Here is a 23,051-nt window from a genome sequence, read left to right as displayed (position 1 = left end):
GCATCATTATCTTCTCCAAGCGTTCCTGTCTTCTCATTATATGGCCAAAGTACTTCATCTTTGCATCTAATATCCCTCCCTTCAGTGAGCAGCCGGGCATTATTTCCTGGAGGATGGACTAGTTGGATCTTCTTGCGGTCCAAGGCACTCTCAGAATTTTCCCTGTAGATTGGCTTAATTCTGTACATGGCAGAAATTATTTTCAACACCAATAAATAAATAAAGGTCAAGAAAGAGAAGAGAGATGATGACTTGGAACTAATCAGTTGATTTCCACAATTTAAAAGTTAAATCTCATGTCCAGAAATTATTATTTAGAGCAACAGACAGGTTTTTAAACATAAACAAAGGCAGCAAATTCTGGGACGATGAGTTCTCCAACAGCCTTTTATCACACATGTCAGACTATTCTGTTCTATATTTGGAAACCGACAGGAAACAGATGTGTAAATAATTTCTGCTTCTATTCCCAAAGAGTAACTGGAGAACTATGACTTTAAACATTCACACTTGCCAAGTGTAACAGACACAAAAGCAGGAAAGAGCTGCTTCATGCTGCAGCCTCCTGCCAACCTCAGCACAAATTCAGCTCAATGCCACTCCAACTAAGCTGAAAGAGTCCAACCACAGATCGGATGTGAATGCCCTCCACAAGGGCAGGAATGCTTTGAAAAATATAAAAAAACAAAGGGAGCCTCTTCAAAAACATGAAGGCTCAAACAAAATGAGCAAAGATTTCTATGCAGCTAAATGTAACAGATGAGTAGAGGCCAGAGCAAGGTCTTTAGAAGTCCTGCTATTTGGACAAATTCCACCAATTGGGCTTTGCAGATGGCTAGAATGTTCTGCACTACTCACCACGTGTTTATAACCTGTACAAGCAGTTCCTGAGTTACAAACATTGACTTTAATACAATTCAGTTAAGAACGGGGGTGAGACAATAGGAAGTGAGAGAAATCTACCCCTAACAAGGGAAATTCACTCCTGGAGGCGTTCTCAAGGGGAAAAGGTGTCTCCACTGAAGCTTTTTCACCAATCCTTGTTTCCACAACAAGTCACGTTTTTCAAAATCCAGCTCTCACAGGGACAGAAAAAGAGGGGAAATCTTTTGAACAGCAGAACATAAATAAAATGAAAGCTAACACGTACCTCTTTTCCTTTGCCACATCCCAGTGTATGGGCCAACACTTCCTGCATACTCGCACTTCTCAGACCATGGGCCATTGTCTCCTAGGAGAAAAAAGAGGACAGAAAATGATATTTTATTCCCAACAAGCAGAACTGCTAGTGACAAAGGAACATACAGCTTGGGCCCTTTGCCTTCTAAATGCACATCACCAACAGTAATAAAAAGCTACTTCCAATGCACAATTATGGGTAATATCTAAATTTTAAAAATTGCCTTTCGACATGCTACTAAGTGGCTTTTACATAGCCGGAAAAATAAGGCAAAAGATAAAAAATAGACACAGAAAACACAATGGAGCTCCATGAAAACTGTCACTAGATTAAATGTTAACTTTTTTGACAGTGGAGAAGGCAAAAGCATTTATTATTTGGCTGCCAGCTAGATATGACCAATTTTTTTTTCATGTCAGGAGTGACTTGAGAAACTGCAAGTTGCTTCAGGTGTGAGAGAATTGGCTGTCTGCAAGGACGTTGCCTAGGGAATGCCCAGATGTTTGATGTTTTATCATCTTCTCTCATGTCCCCACATGGAGCTGACACTGGGAGCCCATCTCAGCCATGCTCTACCTGGGTTGGATTTGAAACGGCAACTTTCAGGTCAGCAACCCAACCTTCAAGTCAGTAGTCTGCCAATACAAGGATTTAACCTATTGGGCCACTGGAGGCTCTCCAGTGGCACACTGGGTTATGGTCATATGACTGATGAACATTTGCAAATCATCTGCACTTATGCTGAATATGTGCTTTGTCATATGAACATCATATGACCATGATATGACCATATCATATGAACATCATATGACTGATGAACATTTGCAAATCATCAAATCAAAATCTTTATTACGGTCACAGACCAGCATAAGTGGGGTACAGTCTCCTAAAAGCATGTACATAAAATCTAAAAAGCAAATGTGTTGAACTGATCTTCATGTGCTGAACTTCAGCTTCTGGCATCCCTGATCAACTGTTATGCTCATTAGTCCAATGGCAACTGGAAAGTGTTCCAACACTCACTCCATGCCAGACATGCCTTAAAACATCCCAGGTAGTTTTGCTTCCATGAAGTCAGTGAGCCTGCTCATCAGTCAAACTGCTTGGCTGGTTGTTCACCACGGTGAAAGGCCAATAAAATATAGAGTATTTCTCCAGCATCTTTCTCCAAAGAATGCCATTACTGGCTTCTCAAGCTCTCAGATACAACCATGAGCTGGTTTGATATGCAAGTGGTAATTGGAAGTGATACATCAGCATCCTGGTGGCAAAGTGTGTTAAAGCGCTGAGCTGCTAAACTTGCGGACCAAAAGGTGCCAGGTTCAAATCCCGAGAGCGGAATGAGCGCCCGCTGTTAGCCCTAGCTCCTGCCAACCCAGCAGTTCGAAAACATGCCAATGTGAGTAGATCAATAGGTACAGCTCCGGCGGGAAGGTAACGGCACTCCATGCAGTCATACCGGCCACATGACCTTGGAGATGTCTACGGACAACGCCAGCTCTTTGGCTTAAAAATGGAGATGAGCACCAACCCCCAGAGTCGGTCACGACTGGACTTAACGTAAGAGGAAAACCAACCAAAACCTACATCCAACAATGTAAGTTATCTCACATTGAAGTGGGATGCCTGCACATTTATAGACCAAAGACTAAATGGGAGAGGGGGAGCCAGCATGTCATAATAGTTTGAGTGGTAGACCATAAAACTGAAAGATCAGGCTTCAAAACATTGCTTATCCATGCAAATCCACTGTGTGATCCTAGAAACAGCCACCTTAGGACTGCCACAAGTCAGAAGTGACTAGAAGGCAGACAACAATAGCAAAAATGGGATGGGAAAATGCATAAATCATTGTGGGTAACAAATAAAATTTCATTATTTTATTATTAAAAAATAGCGAGGATGGAGGACAATGCTCCTCTCCCAAACTGTCCTGGGAACATCCTCAGTAGGAGGAGGCATAAAGGCACTGTCCCTATTTTCCAGCTGAATTGTGCTGGCAGAGCAATACAAGGAGCCAAGGGGGGCAAAGGTCTGTTGCAACGTCCCAAGAGCACGGTGACACTTCCCTTTCCAGGGTTTTCAGGGTTGCTGGAACCTACCAACCCCTTCCATGTCTTGTTATCCACAGATCCTTCTCCAAAGAGTTGCTTCATAAGTGAAGCAAGTTTGTGAAGGATCAAGCTATTTCACATAATAAAAATAAATAAAGGGAATAACTTCTTTTTTATCCCCTAGGAGGAGACACTGGTGTAATTAAGAAAGTCAATACCAGGGTGCAGTTTAAAGTCTGTCCATTGCTAATCTACAAACATCACAAACAGGAAGTAATAACATGAGTATGACTTGCAGACTGGAAGCTTTAATTAAAGACAGTGTTCTTAACAACCCAAACAGTGTGTTTCACCAACTTGCACCGGTAGAGTAATTTCATTTCAGTGAGGGCAAAGGAAAGGACCCAAGTCCAGATGAGAGCTGAACAAATAGCAACCAAAGGAGGACAACCCAAAAAGGTTTGGATTGCAACGGCATGACAACATCATGTAGATCTACCATAAAAAATAAACTTTTAAAAGAAAGCATTACCATAGTTTAGAAGCAGCTCAGAAAGTGTAATCACAGCCACTGCCAAGACGGTCGGTATAAAGGTAAAGGTTTCCTCTGACGTTAAGTCCAGTCATGTCTGACTCTGGGGGTTGGTGCTCATCTCCATTTCTAAGCCGAAGAGCGGCGTTGTCCGTAGACACCTCCAAGGTCATGTGGCCGGCATGACTGAACGGAGTGCCGTTACCTTCCCGCCGGACTGGTACCTATTGATCTGCTCACATTTTGCATGTTTTCGAACTGCTAGGTTGGCAGGAGCTGTAGCTAACAGCGGGAGCTCAAGCCGCTCCGGGATTTGAACCTCGGACTTTTCGGTCTGCAAGTTCAGCAGCTCAGTGCTTTAACACACTTCGCCACGGTAGATATATTTCCTAGGAAAAACTAATTACTATGAATTGACATATACACATAGTTCCCACTCAGTCTAATATAAACAGCTCCTTTCTAATATTTTAATGGCAAAGTAAAAAATGGAACGAAAAGCATGGGTCACATCCTGTGATGATGATCGTATTCCAACGTCTGGTTATAAGGTGAGAGAAGGAACAAGTGCTGCTTTAGCCATATTCAGTTTCCCCCAAGTGTTTAACCAGGCCTGAAAATTGACGTGACTACACAATGATCCCAATATTTTTTCAGATCAGGAGTGACTTGAGAAACTGCAGGTCATTTCTGGTATGAGAGAATTGGCCATCAGCAAGGACATTGCCCAGGGGACGCCCGGATGTTTTTGATGTTTAACATTCTTGTGGAAAGCTTCTCTCATGTCCCCACAGGGGGAACTGGAGCTGACAGAGGGAGCTCATCCACACTCTCCGTGGATTCAAACCAACAACCTTCAGGTCAGCAACCTAACCTTCAAGTCAGCCCCCGGTGGTGTAGTGGGTTAAAGCCTTGTGACTTGAAGTTTGGGTTGCTGACCTGAAAGCTGCCAGGTTTGAATCCAACCCAGGGAGAGCGCGGATGAGCTTCCTCTATCAGCTCCAGCTCCATGCAGGGACATGACAGAAGACTCCCAAAAGGATGGTAAAAACATCAAAACATCCAGGCGTACCCTGAGCAACGCCCTTGCAGATGGCCAATTCTCTAACACCAGAAGTGATTTGCAGTTTCTCAAGTCGCTCCTGACACGAAAAAAAAGTCAGCAGTCCTACCAGCACAAGGGTTTAACCCTTTGTGCCACTGGGGGCTGCAATGATCCCAAATAAAATATATGAATTACTTCCTGAGAGTGGAAGCAACTTCCAGATAAAAGTATATTTTCTCAGTAGGGAAGAGGTTAGCCTTCCACTCTAATAACTCAAGCAAGGGGAATGAAAACAATAGTAAGCAATATTTCCCTTGGATTTTAATGAGCAAAAAATCACGTCCTGTGATTTGAAAGAAACCAGCCTCATTAGCAGCGGATTTAAGAACTTGAGGTCTTGTTCCCATTTAATGAGAATTTGTTTTAATATTTAGACACGGGTGACAAGGTTCACGCTTTTAATTTAAATGACCTGATTGACTGAAACTGCCATTGCCTATTTATGTACTTCGTTTATTCGCTTTATTTTTATTCCGCATTATTTCTGATATAGAGAAGCTAACAGCAATCAAGAGACAATACAAATTAAAAATAGAGCCAATGCATTTTAAATTTAAAATACAATAAATTATTTTTTGTCATGACATATAAAAATTAAAATACAATTAAATTACTCCCTCTCCCCCCAAAAAAAATCCCACTCACATCATTTTCAGCAACCCTCTCACCATTTGGTATACACCTCATGGCAGAGGTATGTTTTCACCTGCCATCCTGGTCTCTCTGGGGAAGGAGATCCAGAGTCTGGAGCAGCCATCAAAAAGGCCCCCTCCCTTGTTCTCACCAAACAAACTCAAGAGAGTGATGGGGCAGAGATGATTTTAGAAGTTTAACAGGCTCATAGAGAGAATCCTTCAAATTACTTGGACCCAAGTTGTTTAGGGATTGATCGATCAAAACCAGCACTTTGAATTGTGCCTGGAAACATGTTGCCAGCCACAGAGCTGTTGCAACAGGAGAATTGTGTGTTCTCTTTAGCCAACCCCACTTAACAATCTGGCTGCCACTCTTTGGACAAATTTAAGTTTCTGAGCCCCTTTCAAAAGGCAGCCCCACACAGAGCACATTGCAGTAGTCTAACCAGGATGTAACCAAGGCATGTGTGACTTCTCCAGGAATGGGTGCAGTTGGTACACTAGCTTTAACTGTTCAAAAGCACTCCTGGTCACTGCTGATACCTGAGCCTCCAGGTTCAGAGCCGAATCCAGGACTACCCTCATACCGTGAACCTGCATTTTTAGGAGATGTGACCTCGTCTAACACAGACTGAATTCCTATTCTCATATCTGTTTTATGACTGACTAGGACAGTGGTTCTCAGCCTGGGGTCCCCAGATGTTTTTGGCCTACAACTCCCAGAAATCCCAACCTGTTTACCAACTGTTAGGATTTCTGTGAGTTGAAGGCCAAAAACATCTGAGGACCCCAGGCTGAGAACCACTGGACTAGGAGTACCTCTGTCTTGTCTTGTTTAAGCTTTATTCAGTCCATTACAGATGCCAGGCACCAGTCTAGTACAAGAACTGCTTCTTTGTAATTAGATGGAAAGTAGTTGAGTTGGGTATCATCTGCGTATAGATGGTGCCGCACTCCAAAACTCTGGATGACCTCTCCCAACAGATTTATGTAGGTGTTAACAGCCTATAACTGTCCCAGATTTCACAGTCCCAATCTACACTGCCATTATAATACAGATTAAACTGGATTATATGGCAGTGTAGACCAGGCATGGGCAAACTTCAACTCTCCAGGTGTTTTGAACAATCAACTCCCACAATTCCTAACAGCCGGTAAGCTGACTGGGATGTCTGGGAGTTGAAGTCCAAAACATCTGGAGGGCCAAAGTTTACCCATGCCTGATGTAGACTCATATAATCCAGTTTAATGAATTTCAATCTGCATTATACGGCATTGTAGATAGGGCCCCATTCTCAGAATCTGAACAGCAGTAGGGTCTGGAATGAACTGCATCACAGTCACCAAGAAATCAAATTAGCTGAGCAAGGCATTACAGTGGTCTATGACATCCAGGCAGATAGCATTCCTGACTTCAAAAATAAAACAAACAGCTCCACTTAAATTTGCTGGGGGGGGTGGGATTCCTGCCACACGGTTACACACTTTGTGAGAGCTTTACCTGAGATTAAACAAAGGACAGTCCAAAGCACTGTTTGTGTTGAGACTAACTAGGTCCAGTTAACTGGACCATATCCACAATTATGTTGATGCTTGAGAACAGGTGAAAAAAAGTACAGTACCTGGAAGGGAAACTTGTTTGGACATTTTCCAACTTCTTCTGAATATGAAGGAATTGTCAAAGGCTTTCATGGCCGGAATCACTGGGTTGTTGTGCATTTTCCGGGCTGTTTGGCGATGTTCCAAAAGCATTCTCTTCTGATGTTTCACCCACATCTATGGCAGGCATCCTCGAAGGTTGTGAGGTATATACCTCACAGCCTCTGAGGATGCCTGCCATAGATGTGGGTGAAACGTCAGGAGAGAATGCTTTTGGAACATGGCCATACATCCCGGAAAATGCACAACAACCCTACGAGGGAATTAAAAGTGCTTTGCTGACATCCTCACTGAAATCTGTCTTACCTGAAAATTTCTTTAAATGGTTACTTGTCATGTTTCTATCCTCCAGCTTCTTAAAAAACACATTCAAAATTACTTGCTTCAATCTCCACCCCCCACACATCCAATAAAATCATTAGAGAAAATAGATAAATGCCTGGTTGGCTTTATGGATGCGTAAAAATCTGAATCTAGGGACACCATGCAAGCCACCACAGATTAACTGATTTAACACACTGCTTTAATAAGATGCTATGTTACTTCTTTGAAGAGGAAGAGGAAAAGGAGGCGGAGGATGGTGATGGTTGTTGTTATTTGACTTACTCACAACTTAGTTAAGTTGCTCCAACCTCAATAACCCATCTAACCCATAAGTTCTGTTTTTCCCTGAAGATTCTTGGGTCATTCCGACCTAAAACAGTGCTCTAAACCAGGCATCAAACTGCTGCTCTCCAGCTATTTGGCCTCAAACTGCCAGAATTCCTGGCCATTGAACAAGCTGGCATGGGCTTCTGGGAGTTGAGGGCCCAAACAGCAATATTTGTTATTGTCATTTTCTCACCTGTGAACCATATAAGTGTGCTTTCCTTTGCAGTACTATCAACTTTGTCATTTATTTGCCCCACCAGGGCATCCATCTGTCTCAGGTTGGCTCCATATGGATCTTGGTAAGACAATTGTTCCGGCAAAAACAAAGGCACGTGCATATGAGCCAGGGCAAGGTACAAGAAGAAGGGCTGCCCACTCTGGCTAGAAGAAAAACAGACAATGCACTCTGGTTAATTACAATGAGGAGGCAAGCCTTCGTTGTTACATGGGGAAAACATTTACATTCATCTTAGCCACAGCACTGAACTGTTCAGAAGATCTTACCCTCATTCTCCGTTCCTGTGAGAATTATATTTTATGACTGTTTTAACTGTTTTAATCGTTTTAGTTTATTGTATAACGGCATCAATTGCCACTTGTAAGCCGCCCTGAGTCCCCTTGGGTGAGAAGGGCGGGGTATAAATAATTGAAATAAATAAATAAATAAATATTTTGAAAAAATTAGCTTGCTTGGAAACAAAGATTGGCAATATAGTTGCAGTTGAGACACCTTTTCCCCATGATAACTCTTCCAGGAGTGAATTTCCCTTCCGAGGAGTAGATTTCTCCTGTTATTTCACCCCCGTTCCTAACAATGAGTCATTTGTAAGTCGGATGCTTGAAACTCGGGGACTGCCTGTGTTGAACTACAGCAGGTTCTCCATATCTGCTGGGGTTAGTGACGCAGGAACCCTGCAACTAAGAGAACACCTCTTTAGGAGGCTCTAGGGGCCCTTCCACACAGCTCCATATCCCAGGATATCAAGGTAGAAAATCCCACATTATCTGAGTGTGGACTCAGATAACACAGTTCAAAGCAGATATTTTGGGATTTTCTGCCTTGATATCCTGGGATATAGGGCTGTGTGGAAGGACCCTGAGTCTTTAGCATGATTCTATGACAAACTTGTGGCAGAAGTTGAGTTTAGAGTTGTGCAAGAGAACCTAGAGATTTCTAGAGAAAACATATTAATGAAACCTTAAATAATCAAATATGCAAAAGCCAAACTCATATATGTGGACAGCTGACTATTCATTTCCAACAGCATACTAATAATATGTATTACTAGCTGTGCCCGGCCACGCGTTGCTGTGGCAAAATATGGTGGTATGGGAAATAAAGTATTGAGGAACTGGTGGTAGTTAAGGTCAAGGGTAAACGTTTTCCCCAGACATTCGTGTCTGACTCTGGGGGTTGGTGCTCATTTCCATTTCTAAGCCAAAGAGCCGGCGTTGTCCGTAGACTCCTCCAAGGTCATGTGGGATGACTACATGGAGCGGCGTTACCTTCCCGCCGGAGCAGTACCTATTGATGCACTCACATTTGCATGTTTTCGAACTTCTGGGTTGGCAGAAGCTGGGGCTAACAGTGGGGGCTCTCTCCGCTCCCCCAATTCAAACCTGCGGCCTTTCGGTCCAGAAGTTCAGCAGCTCAGCGCTTTAACACGCTGCGCCATCAGGGGATATTATTTCCTAAAGGTTGTGAATATACAATGTTTCTGATTGGTTTTTTTTGTTTGTTGGAGGCAAGTATGAATGCTGCAATTAGGAAAAATGATTAGGATGTAATGGCCTTGCAGCTTTAAAGCCTGGCTGCTTCCTCCCTGAGTGAATTTTTTGTTGGGAGGTGTTAGCTGGCCCTGATTCTTTCCTGTCTGGAATTCCCTTGTTTTCAGAGTGGTGTTGTTTGCAATATTTTATGTGCGTCTACTGTCTGTGGCCCTGAGAAAACAGAGGATTTGCCAGACTTTGATGATGGGAATACTTTGTTGGGAGGTGTTAGCTGGCCCGGATTGTTTCCTGTGTGGAATTCCCCTGTTTATTTACTGTCCTGGTTTTAGAGATTATATTGTTCTGCATTATTCTATCCCAGTAATTATTTCATATTAAAGTAGAATCTCACTTATCCAACATTCACGTATATAATGTTCTGGATTATCCAACGCAGTCTGCCTTTTCATAATCAATGTTTTTGTAGTCAGTGTTTTAAATTCATTGTGATATTGTAGTGGTAAATTTGTAAATACAGTACAGTAGAGTCTCACTTATCCAACATAAACAGGCTGGCAGAATATTGGATAAGCGAATATGTTGGATAATAAGGAGGCAGTAAGGATAAGCCTATTAAACATCAAATTAGGTTATGATTTTACAAATGAAGCACCAAAATATCATCTTAGACAACAAATTTGGCAAAAAAGTAGTTCAATACACAGTAATGCTATGTAGTAATTACTGTATTTATGAATTTAGCACCAAAATATCACAATATATTGAAAACATTGACTACAAAAATGCATTGGATAATCCAGAACATTGGATAAGCGAGTGTTGGATAAGTGAGACTCTACTGTAATTACTACATAGCATTACTGCGCATGGAACTACTTTTTCTGTCAAATTTGTTGTATAATATGATGTTTTGGTGCTTAATTTGTATAATGATTACCTAATTTGATGTTTAATTGGCTTTTCCTGAATCCCTTCTTATTATCCAACATATTCACTTATCCTGCCGGCCTGTTTATGTTGGATAAGTGAGACTCTACTGTATATTTCTAATCTTATATTATCTGCTCAGAACTGGATTATCTGAGGCCCCTTCTTCACAGCTGTATAAAATGCACACTAAAGTGGATTATATGGCAGTGTGGAGTCAAGATAATCCAGTGCAAAGTAGATAATGTAAGATTATAAATGGGTTATATAGCTGTGTGGAAGGGCCTTGAGTCTACACTGCCATATAATCCAGTTAAAATCAGATAATCTGTGGAAGAAGTCTAAGTGAGGCCTAAATCTGACTGTCCCCTAACTGAAGCCTGGCTGTCCCTTGGCTGGTTGCTAGGCAACCAAGTGGGCAGAGATTAGCCCTCTAAACTGGCAGCAATTGGATAAAAAAAATTATTGCTCTCCCTCTAATTAGGACTTTATTTTTCTTTTCTTTTTGTTGTATCAACCTGGAGGCGTGGATGATGGGTTGTGTTGTCAAATTTTGAGGTTGCGGGGCCTGTACTTTTGTTGTTTTGTCCACTGCCCTGATGCCATCACTCTTTTATATATATAGATCTGCCTTGATATTTTGGGTTATATGGCTGTGTGGAAGGGCCCTAAATTACATGGCAGTATAGGCTCCTTCTACTTTGGCATATAAAATCTGTATTATCTGCTTTCAACTCGTTTACATGGCAGTGTAGAAGGTGGTGTAGACTCATATCCAATTCAAAAGACATAATCTGGGACCAGAAACTGAATTATATAGTGAAGTAGATGGGACCTAAACAAGCAAATTAGTAGCAAGTGAATTTTAGTGGTATTCAAATCTGTAATGATGGTGACCACCTATCTGGTCAACCTTTGCCATAATTCCCCACCTGTTTGACTTATCCCAAAGCCAAAATGTTCTTTAATAATTCAGCAGACTGAAGAATAGCTGTAACACAAGGAATAAGGACTACCGACCGCTACACTAAAGGTGCATCCACACTGTAGAATGAATGAAGTTTGACACCACTTTAACTACCATGGCTCAATGCTATGGAATCATGAGAGCTATAGTTTAGAGAGGCACCAGAAGTCTTTCACAGGGAAGGCTAAAGAGTTTGTAAAAAATATAACTCCAATGATTCCATAGCATTCAGTCATGGCAGTGAAAATGGTGTGTGTCTGCATGAATTCTAGTGTAGTAGATGCGCTCTATTGCTGCCATGTAATGCAGTTTCAGAATGCAGACTAACTGCACCGAACTGTATTATATGGCAGCATGAACTCATATAATCCTGTTCAATGCCTTTAGTCTGCATTCTGAAACTGATTCAAAAGAGGTCAGCAGCTATTTCCTCTACTGCTGTTTAGTTCCTAATTCCTCATTCACTTTCATTTCCCTGAAGCCTCTTATATGGCTAGCCCCAGCCTTTCCTCTGAAGACTGCTTTTGTCAAGCTTCTTGACCCAATTCCGCATTTTCCAAGCTAGTTTGTGTCATTTTCTGTAACTCACTGGCTTCCCCTATTAGGTTTTGGTTCTAAGAACAAGCAAAACAGTGGTTGTTTCTTTTTTTTAAAACGCCTAAGTAATATTATACCCCATATTATACCATACCAAAAACTCTGCATTGACTTGATATTACTATAGACATGGAGTAATTTAAATAAAGACAAACTTAATGTTAACACAGTTTTATTGTATAATAAAAACAACTTGGTGAATGCAGAATTGTTTCTTTGATTATTATTTTTTGCTGGTTGCACAAAATTTCTGTTTTTGTTTTGTTGTTAGTTTCAATTAATTGAGTTTCAATGTACACTGCCAAATATGTGTCAGTGTACACTCAGGCTGCATCTATACCGCCATATAATCTAGTTTCTGAATCCAGATTACTTGATTTGAAGTAGATTATATGCATCTACATTGCCACATAATCCAGTTCAAAGCAGATAATCTGGATTCAGAAAATGGATTACATGTCAGTGTACATGGGGACTCATACAATGTAGAGCTGGATAATATGAGACTACACTGCCATATAATCCACTTCAATGCAGTTAATCCACTTCCTGAAACCAGATTATATGGCAGTGTAGATCCAGCCTGAGAGTCTACTGTATGGTGTACTATTCTGGTGAGCTTTAGGGAACATTTTCTACTTTTGGGATCATTGTGGGAATTTCACAGACTGCTAACACTGCCAATACAATATTAAACAAGCACACACAATGCTGAAAAGGTTATGTTTTCATGCTCCTTCAACCAAAAAAAAACAAAAAAAAAACAAAAACAAAAAAACATTTGCATGGAAACCTCCAGGAGAGCCAATCCAGCTTTTTTTTTTTTTTCGTGGCCAGGAAAAGGACAGTTCAGGGAACTAGCAACACCTAGTATGATCAGAAGAAGCTATATCCCACTGAGACTTATTTGGTCATCCAAGCCCATTACTGACCTTTGGATAGGTACCAACCCAAGGTGTCAAGAAGGTAGGTGTTTCTAGTTCTATCACTGAAAAAATAATGCCAACACTCATATTTGGGGCCGAAATTTGGGGGCACACCAATTTGGCCAAGATCGAAGCCTTCCATGTTAAGCAGCTTCACATTCTCCTGGGACTTTCCAGAACAACACTGATGGCTGCTGTAAGGGCAGAGCTAGGAATGCTCCCAGTAAAAGCTCAAATTTTAATGAGACAATTCAATCACTGGTCAAAGGTAAATCAGATGAATTCCAGTAGACTTCCTCACCTATGTTTAGAGGATCAAGACCAGCGTGCCCACAAGTCATCGTGGGTAGTGGCCTTAAACAATGAGATGGCTAAAATTGGCTTTCCTTTACAGTTTTTGAATGATCTAGGACCTAGGGCAAAACAAGTGCTTATGCAACGCACTCATGATATCTATGCTCAATTGGACCTAGCAAGTATAGGTAGGTCTTCTGCCACAAAGTTTTTAGCCTCCCACAAAAGGAATACTCATTTAGAACACTATCTGACTATTCCAGTTTCGTTGCCCTTAAGAAGAATATACACCAGGGCCAGGTTTGAACAACTCGGCATTATGATGCAAACTGGTCGCTACTGTAACATCCCAAGAAATGAGAGATTTTGTGTCTGGGGAGATCAAATAGTGGAAGATATCAAACATTTTTTGATTGACTGCCCAGCATATGCCGAACTTCAACACAGTTATTTACATCCATTACTATCTAATTTTAGGTCTCCCAACAGAAATGATCTTCTGACAGTCCTCTTGCAAGGACAAGAAAGATCCACCATAATTAGAGTAAGCCTTTTTATCCTGAAAGCTATCAAGAAAAGAGCACATTTCCTGAAAGAAGAATCAGGAAAATAAGACTTTGTCGGCAAACAGATGGTCAGCTGCCTGTCCTCCCATCCTTTTTGCCTTGTTTTTATTTATGTTGCACTTTGAAATGGTCATATGATTGGTCAAACAAATAAATTATTATCATTATAGTTCTATCACTGAAGCCAGGAATCCCTAACACACAAAGTATGAGTTTTGCCACGGAGTCCGGAATGGTGGCCATGTTTGTGATTGCTCCTAGGTTTTTTTGTTGGTTTTTTTTGCTAAGAACAAAAAAAAAAAAAAAACAACCCAAAAACGGTGGTGTTATATCTCTATAACTAGAACATATTAGAAAGAAAGGTCTATATCAGTGGTTCTCAACCTGGGGTCCCCAGATGTTTTTGGCCTACAATTCCCAGAAATCCCAGCCAGTTTACTAACTGTTAGGATTTCTGGGAGTTAAAGGTCAAAAACATCTGGGGACCCCAGTTTGAGAACCACTAGTCTATATAAAAGAAAACAAGTGTGGTGTTGTGGGTTTGACTACTGGATTAGGACACTGGAGACCAATCTGAGCAAGCCATGCTCTGTTCAATTAAGGTCACCATTACTCAGAAGTAAGTTGACCAAACTTTGTAAAAACCGAAAGGCAAGGAATGACAAAATTTGCAGTTTGTAAGCCATTTCAGGAGTTTTTTGGCTGAAGAGTGAAATCGAATTTTCTAGAGCAATATGTGATATTCACTGCCATGCTCTGATATTTTCACCTTCCATCACTAGACAGAGCCTGAATGTGTCATTCTAAAAAAAAGAAGTGGCTGGATGCCTGGAAAATGTCTAGGACACAAGGGTAAGGGGAAATAAACACTGTCAAAAGAAAGAAACCTCTGGTTGTGATTTTTTAAAAACTTATTTGGAACATAGCCACCATTTCCTTCTTCCTATAGTCTGCATTATCACTTGACAACCAGGAAAGTACAATTGCTTCCCTCCTTCCTTCCTGCTTGTCCCCACTGGACAGAGAACTTGAAATAAACCAGGAAAGGCAGAGAAGGCAAAGGGACAGGAACAGAATTACAGAACTGGCAAGGAAGAGAACTTAAGGAAGAGTGACACATGATACTATCCTTCATAATCTTCCCATTTCATATTTGTATTTATCTATATATACACATAATACACATAATAAAAGTGAAAATGTGTATGTATATATGTAGAGGAGGTGTCCACTTACACAGACAGCCTCCTGCCTCCAAAAAACAGCTATAGCTCCCACCAAGCAGGAGACATGCAGGTTATAGTGAGCAGTACCTTCACCAATACTGTGACCCTCACCGACAATATACCTGGACCAAACTTGGCACAGAGAAGACCCTTGACCAACTGAACATACTGCAGGGGTTTAGGGAACTGGACCTTGATTTTGGGAGTTGTAGTTCATCTGCATCCAGAAAGCACTGAACCCAGCTGACATCAGATCTGGACCAGACTTGGCACAACTGTGCATACACCCTAGACATTCCAAAAATATATAAACCCCACTTGCCTAGTTTCCAACAGACCTCACAACCTCTGAAGATGCCTGCCATAGATGTGGGCGAAACAACAGGAGAGAATGCTTCTGGAACATGGCCATACAGCCTGGAAAACTCACAGCAACCCAGTGATTCCGGCCATGAGAGCCTTCAACAACACATTGATTTCAGGTGGATTTGCTTCAAAATGACACTTTCTACAACAGGATGGAAGGTGGTTGGGTTCGTGTTATCACTATTAATCTCTTTTCTTATTTGTGTGTTGCAATGTTTTGTGGTGTTATGAGTTTGTGTATTTATTTAATATATTTAATTTAAAAACTATAAAAACAAGAAACTATAGAAAAGAATCATTTTGTGAATTCCAGATGACTTCAGGGTTCCCACGAAGCAGAATATCATCGAGGAGGAAAGCATGCTGTCAAGAAGGTCAAAATTATTAAAAAGCAGGAGGGGAGTTGATTATTGACCAAAATAGTTTATTTTAAAGTAATCAGACAATGCGTCCTGTTTTCTTGTTTACAGCTATATTTATCCACGCCAACAAAGCCTGCTCTTCCTCCGAGCCCTCCAAAGGGAAAAGGGTGGGATGACAACCGATGAGGAGGAAAAGCATTGTAACAAGTGCGTGTGCGTTTGCGTATTTGTGAGCACATATGCTCATGGAACTTAAGCAAACAAACAAATACACACAGGCTTGCCTCTTGGTTTCCAAGGCAAGACATACTACCCTTCATGAAATGTCTCTATAACAATCCTTTTCATGATATCAAGTCTTCTGACAACCAATTCACAAATTAAAAACAGACATGTGACAGCAGCCATTTTCAAACACAGTCATTTATACCTAGAATTTCCTTTTCTTTCCTATCTTAAGTATAAAAAATTCATAACTTCTTCTCCATGGCCTTAATTTAACAAACTACTGAGGCAGCCAAACATGCAGCACAGAGTTTCCATCTGACTAAAAAAGCCAATGGGATTTTGGCCTCCATAAATAAGAGCCTAGTGTTTAGATCCAATGAAGTTATGCTCCTCTATTCTGCCTTGGTCAGACCACACCTGGAGTCACACCGTGTCCAATTCTGCAATTTAAGGGGGGTGTTGACAAGCTGGAATGTATCCAGAGAAGGGCAACTCAAATGGAGAACAAGCCCTATGAGGAGTGGCTTAAAGAGCTGGGCATGTTTAGCCCGCAGAAGAGAAGGATGAGAGGAGACATGATGAGGGCCATGTATCAAGATGTGATGGAAGTCATAGGGAGGAGGGAGCAAGCTTTCTTTCTGCTGCCCTGGAGACTAGGACATGAAACGATGAATTCAATATGCAGGAAAGGAGATTCCACCTGAACATTAGGAAGAATTTCCTCACTGTGAGAGCTGTTCAGCAGTGGAACTTTCTGCCCTGGAGTGTGATGGAGGCTCCTTCTTTGGAGGCTTTTAAGCAGAGGCTGGATGGCCATCTGTCGGGGGCGCTTTGAATGTGATTTTCCTACTTCTTGGCAGGGGGTTGGACTGGATGGCTCGTGAGGTCTCTTCCAACTCTAGGGTTCTGTGATTCTACCTACACTGCCCTATAATCCAGTTTCAGAATGTGGATGAACTTCAATGAACTGGATTATGTAATCCAGTTCAATGCAGTTCATCCACATTCTGAAACTGGATTACAGGACAGTGTAGAATCAATCTCAGCCTTAATTATTTATCCATTTTGAGAATTACTCCTTAAAGGAAAATCCTCATGGCAGCACTGAACAGCCTAACCAAAGCATTCACAAACAGAACATCAGTGTTTTAAACAATCAAGCTCAGCTTGAGTATCCCTTATTTGAAATGTTTGGGACCAGAAACATTTTGGATTTGGGATATTTTCAGATTTTGCAATACCTAGATTTGCGTATACATGAGATATCATGGAGATGGGACCCAAATCTAAACACAACATTCATTTATCTTTCATCTACATTTTCAATACATAACCTGAAAGTGCTTTTATTATTTCATACATTTATATCCCATCCTTCTCACCCCCGGAGGGGGACTCGAGGCATATTTTATTAAATATGTTAAAATCATTTTGCATATGAAAAAATGTGTACATTGAACCATTATCAGAAAATAAAGTTGTCACTATCTCAACCACCCATGTGGACTATTTTGGATTTTGGACGATTTTTGGAATTCCAGATAAGTGCTTCTCAACGTGTAACTATTTTTGCACTTCAAACAGATTAAATTTGTTTATTCACTGGATTTTAAAAATTTATGTTTCAGAGAATGAGGAAAAAAGAAAGGCGAGCAAAAAGGGAAATCGGGGGGGCTACATAGGCATGAACATGAGCTAAGCATACATATGAATATAACGTGATCATATTTCCAAAACACTTTTTATTAAAGTTCAGATTTATAAAATGCATTCACACTTAACTAAAGCAATAAGCCCTTGTAATCACTGAAAAATAAATGCTAAATATTTATCTTTCCCATCTTGGAGACTTAGGTCCTTTCTACCCTGCAATATAAAATCCAGATATCTGCATTGTTCTAGATTATGTCGCAATGTAGACTCAGGGCCCTTCTACACAGCCATATAACCCAGAATATCAAGGCAGAAAATCCCACAATATCTGCTTTGAACTGGGTTACCTGGGTCCACACTGCCATATATTCCAGTTCAAAGCAGATAATGTGGGATTTTATTCAGCTGTGTGGAAAGGGCCCCATATAATCCAATTCAAAGCAGATTCACTCAGTCGTTTCCGACTCTTCATGACCTCCTGGACCAGCCTACGCCAGAGCTCCCTGTCAGCCGTCGCTGCCCCCAGCTCCTTCAAGGTCAGGCCAGTCACTTCAAGGATACCATCCATCCATCTTGTCCCTAAGTTGGCCTCTCTTCCTTTTTCCTTCCATTTTCCCCAGCATCGTGATCTTCTCCAAGCTTTCCTGTCTCCTCATGATGTGGCCAAAATACTTCAGCTTTGCCTCTAATATCCTTCCCTCCAGTTAGCAGCCGGGCATTATTTCCTGGAGGATGGACTGGTTGGATCTTCTTGCGGTCCAAGGCACTCTCAGGATTTTCCTCCAGCACCAGAGCTCAAAATGTCTATCTTCCTTCGCTCAGCCTTCCTTATGGTCCAGCTCTCGCATCCATAGGTTACTATGGGGAATACCATTGCTTTGACTATGCGGACCTCCGTTGCCAGTGTGATGTCTCTGCTCTTCACTATTTTGTCAAGGTTGGCCATTGCTCTCCTCCCAAGAAATAGACGTCTTCTGATTTCCTGGCTGCAGTCTGCATCTGCAGTGATCTTCGCGCCTAGAAATATAAAGTCTGTCACTGCCTCCACGTTTTCTCCCTCTATTTGTCAATTGGTCTGGTTGCCATGATCTTGGTTTTCTTGATGTTTAACTGCAACCCAGCTTTTGCACTTTCTTCTTTCACCTTGGTGATAAGGCTCCTCAGCTCCTCCTCGCTTTCGGCCATCAGAGTGGTATCATCTGCATACCTAAGGTTGTTAATGTTTCTTCCAGAAATTTTAACTCCAGCCTTGGATTCCTCAATCCCCGAATGTCGCATGATGTGTTCTGCGTACAAGTTGAATAGGTAGGGTGAGAGTATACAGCCTTGCCGTACTCCTTTCCAAATCTTGAACCAGTCTGTTGTTCCGTGGTCTGTTCTGACTGTGACTACTTGGTCTTTATACAGATTTCTCAGGAGACAGACAAGATGACTTGGTATCCCCATACCACCAAGCACATGCCACAGTTTGTTATGGTCCACACAGTCGAAGGCTTTAGATTAGTTAATAAAGCAGAAGTAGATATTTTTCTGAAACACCCTGGCTTCCTCCATTATCCAGCAGATATTGGCAATTTGGTCTTTTGTTCCTTTGCTTTTTCTGAACCCAGCTTGGACATATGGCAGCTCTCGCTCCATGTATTGCTGAAGTCTGCCTTGCAGGATCTTGAGCATTACCTTACTGGTATGGGAAATAAGTGCCACTGTACAGAAGTTTGAACATTCTTTAGCATTTCCCTTTTTTGGTATGTGGATGTAGATTGATTTTTTCCAATCTGATGGCCATTCTTGTGTTTTCCATATTTGCTGGCATATGGCATGCATCACCTTGACAGCATCCTCTTTCAAGATTTTAAATAGTTCAGGCTTCACCCACTATTCTCTCCTTTGTTCTGTTTCTGTGAAAGATGTTATAGTCCTCAATGGCTCTATTACAGTGATAGGAGTAACCCCACCAGGTTTCAGTGATGCCTGTGACATTGTAAGTGTGGTGTTGTGCTAAAAGTTGGAGTTTGTCTTATTTATAAGAACTCACTTAACTTAAGGGTCAAATGCCCTTAGCCCTCCAGCAACAACAGGAAACAAACTGTCAATCAACTGAAGCAATCACTCATTTAACTGAGTCAAATGCCCTTAGCCCTCCAACAACAACAGATGACGTGGATTATCTGATTTCATAATCTAGATAATACGGCAGTGTAGAAGGGGCCTAAGTCTTTTAGCAACAGATCATAATTTATTTCCTTTAAAAATAACTCACAACAAAATTGTTTTCTTCTAACAGAAATTCAGTTATGTTGTTAACATGGGGTTGGCAAAGTGCATCCCTGGGGCCGCATGTGACCTCTTGGGTCCCATATACATTGACCATGAAAAGCAATTTCAAACTGCATTATATGGCAGTGCAGATGAAAGTCTTCTTTTGTTTTTCTCAACCATTCCAGATTCCCCGGATCACTATTTTCTGGCCTAAAAAATGCTTCTCCTGGAAGGAAGCTTTTGGGAACATTGACTCCTCCTTGAAATAGTTTGTGGGGTCAACAGTTTAACTTCAAAAAAATACAAATTTTCCAAAGCAAGAAGTCAGTGTCCAGGCACTTCTAGAGGATTCCAGGCATAGAAAACAGATCCTTGGACCCACTACAATTACCCACAAATTGTTTAGGGTCCACTGAAAGAAATCAATTATTTGAAACTAGAAAACTGGGTTGTATTTCTCATGTAGCCTCAAGAATAGGGTTTGCTTCATTTTTCTTCAGCTATGAACCCTGATTACTTCTTGTATTCTTATTAAAAGAAATACAAAGCAAGTCCGGCAAGGGGGAACTCAAGACATCTAATCAAATTTGAAGACTTAATCAATAACTACATAGCAATTAATAACTCTCATATTCTCCATCCCAACTGTCCTTTGCTCTCACTTCATGCTATCATTGTTGCACTCGTTAACCTATATAATTAAAAAAAACATACCCACAGAGGTTTCAAGAACTCACTGTTCATTACAAGCCTATGAACAAAACAAGTACCAGCTAATGAAAATAAATATTAAATTATTAAACTACTTTAATATAACAACCTACCTGAATGAACTGTTTCCTGGATTAGCTTTAACTACTTGCGTAAGAGATTAACCAGATCAATCTGTCTCTGATACCCAATTAAAAAGAAACCCTGCAATTAGCTTAAAAGTGAGTTTTTTCATTAACCCTAAATTCAGCAGTGTGCACCTTGATCTCACATGGGTACAACTTGTTCAGAAATAATACCTTGACAAATCGTGCATCCCATTTGCAATTTTCCAAAGGTCATAGGCATTCATTCAGATGTTTTTAAAGTGGATGAAGACCTTGATGCCGGTTAAATCCAGTTCTAGAACAGTGTCACACCTGTGGTATGCTATTGCTTCATTCAGACACTGTATGCACATCTGTGGAACTCTGCCGATACTAATTACATAAGGACATTCCTAAGTACAATTGAAGAGTCATTGCATGAACTCTATACTGCAGATAAGTTGAAGAACGTACCGGTCAGAATGTGACACATAAAGTTTTATTTCTGCAATGCAATAAAGCCAAGTGAGTGCCAAAATCTGCTGATTTGATTTTGTTGCACTGAGTATACGAAGACATCAGTTTACTTTACTACTTACAAATCCTGATATATACATAAAGAATCAGCAAATACACCTAATCTAATTCAGGCTATTTCTTGCACAGAAATCAGGAAGGCTACAGGGTCATTCCTTCCTGTTTAGAGGTTTTAAAATTAGGACTGAGCAAAGTGATAGCTAATGGATTTCAGTCTCAAATGATTTCCTTTACAGGCTTAAAGAGAGTAAAGAAATATTCCAGAAGCTTTCTTTCCTGACATGGGCTCCGGCTGTGGCGCAAGCTGGAGAGCAGCTGCAATCAATCACTGCAATGAATCACTCTGACCAGGAGGTCATGAGTTCAAGGCCCGCTCGGAGCCTATGTTTGTCTTGTCTTTGTTCTATGTTAAAAGGCATTGAATGTTTGCCTATATGTGTAATGTGATCCGCCCTGAGTCCCCTTCGGGGTGAGAAGGGCGGAATATAAATGCTGTAAATAAATAAATAAATTTCACCCATATTTATGGCAGGCATCCTCCGAGGTTGTGAGGTATGTTGGAAATTAGGCAAGGAAGGTTTATATATCTGTGGAATGATGTCCAGGGTGGGAGAAAGACTCTTGTCTGTTGGAGGCAGGCGTGGATGTTGTAATTAATCACCTTGATTAGCATTTGATGACCCTGTGGCCTTATGGCCTGGCTTCTTCCTGACTGGGAGAATCCTTTCTTTGGAGGTATTAGCTGTTCCTAGTTGTTTCATGCCTGGAATTTTCTGTTTTCAAAGTGTTGTTCTTTATTTAATGTCCTGATTTTAGAATTTTTAAAATACTGTTAGCTAGATTTTGTTCTTTTTCATGGTTTCCTCCTTTCTGTCCACATGCTTGTGGATTTCAATGGCTTCTCTGTGTAGTCTGACATGGTGGTTGTTAAAGTAGTCTGGCATTTCTGTTTTCTCAAATAATATGCTGTGTCCAGGTTGGTTCATCAAGTGCTTTGCTATGGCTGACTTCTCTGGTTGAATTAGTCTGCAGTGCCTTTCATGTTCCTTGATACTGATGTGGGCAAAACATCAGGAGAGAAAGCTTCTGGAACATGGCCATACAGCCTGAAAGACTCACAGCAACCCAGTGATTCCGGCCATGAAAGTCTTTGACAATACAGTAAAGAAATAGCTAAACAATCAGCTAAATGTGTTGTTAACTTTAATAAAATATTATTATTATTATTATTATTATTATTATTATTATTATCATTATTATTATTATTATATCTTGCTTCTTCTTTCCATAAGGAGACTTAAGGCGGCTAACATAAAAAGCGTTGCAATATAATCTAAAATATACAAATATTAAAACAAACATGGAGCACCATTCAGACTTTATCATCAGTGGAGCCAGTAGGTTTTGTACCTCCCCTATGAAATATCTAACCATGCTGAGATTTCCAGCCATTGGAGGGTCTTCACTCTGGCACATTGCCAGGGCCTCCCATCTGCCATATTGGAAGGCTATTACTGGAAGAAGGCATACTCGGAGAGACTGTGACTCAGGACACGTACAGACAAGGGTTTGTGCCACCACGGTCCCTGGGGCACAAAGTGATTAAAAATTTTAAAAGGTAAAAATGAATAGAGAACTAAACTAAATGTTTTAGGAAATGATTGTTCCTAAATTAAACATTTTGAATTTTTAAAAAAACAATTTATATGTGTTTTATTTACATAACTACTCTTACGGCCTCCCTTGACCCGATCCCCATCATAATTGTGGAGCTTATTTCAAACCTGTGATGTTATCCA

General features: G+C 40.8%; 1 protein-coding gene across 4 annotated transcripts in view; it reads right to left on the bottom strand.

Annotated features, from left to right (window-relative positions):
- Positions 1 to 23,051, bottom strand: part of arsg (arylsulfatase G) — a 154,947-nt gene that overhangs the window by 74,611 nt on the left and 57,285 nt on the right. For all 4 annotated transcript variants that reach the window (XM_062971160.1, XM_062971161.1, XM_062971163.1 and 1 more), the window contains exons 7-8: positions 8,010 to 8,197; positions 1,151 to 1,231 (exon numbers count right to left, since the gene is read on the bottom strand). In XM_062971160.1, the coding sequence (XP_062827230.1) occupies positions 1,151 to 1,231; positions 8,010 to 8,197 (269 nt within the window). The remainder of the gene's footprint in view (positions 1 to 1,150; positions 1,232 to 8,009; positions 8,198 to 23,051) is intronic.

This window comes from Anolis carolinensis, chromosome 2, assembly GCF_035594765.1.
Source record: "Anolis carolinensis isolate JA03-04 chromosome 2, rAnoCar3.1.pri, whole genome shotgun sequence".
In the NCBI taxonomy this organism is placed as follows: Eukaryota; Metazoa; Chordata; class Lepidosauria; order Squamata; family Dactyloidae; genus Anolis; species Anolis carolinensis.
Note: the sequence above shows the minus strand (reverse complement) of the source record. Positions and strands in the feature narration are given on the sequence as shown.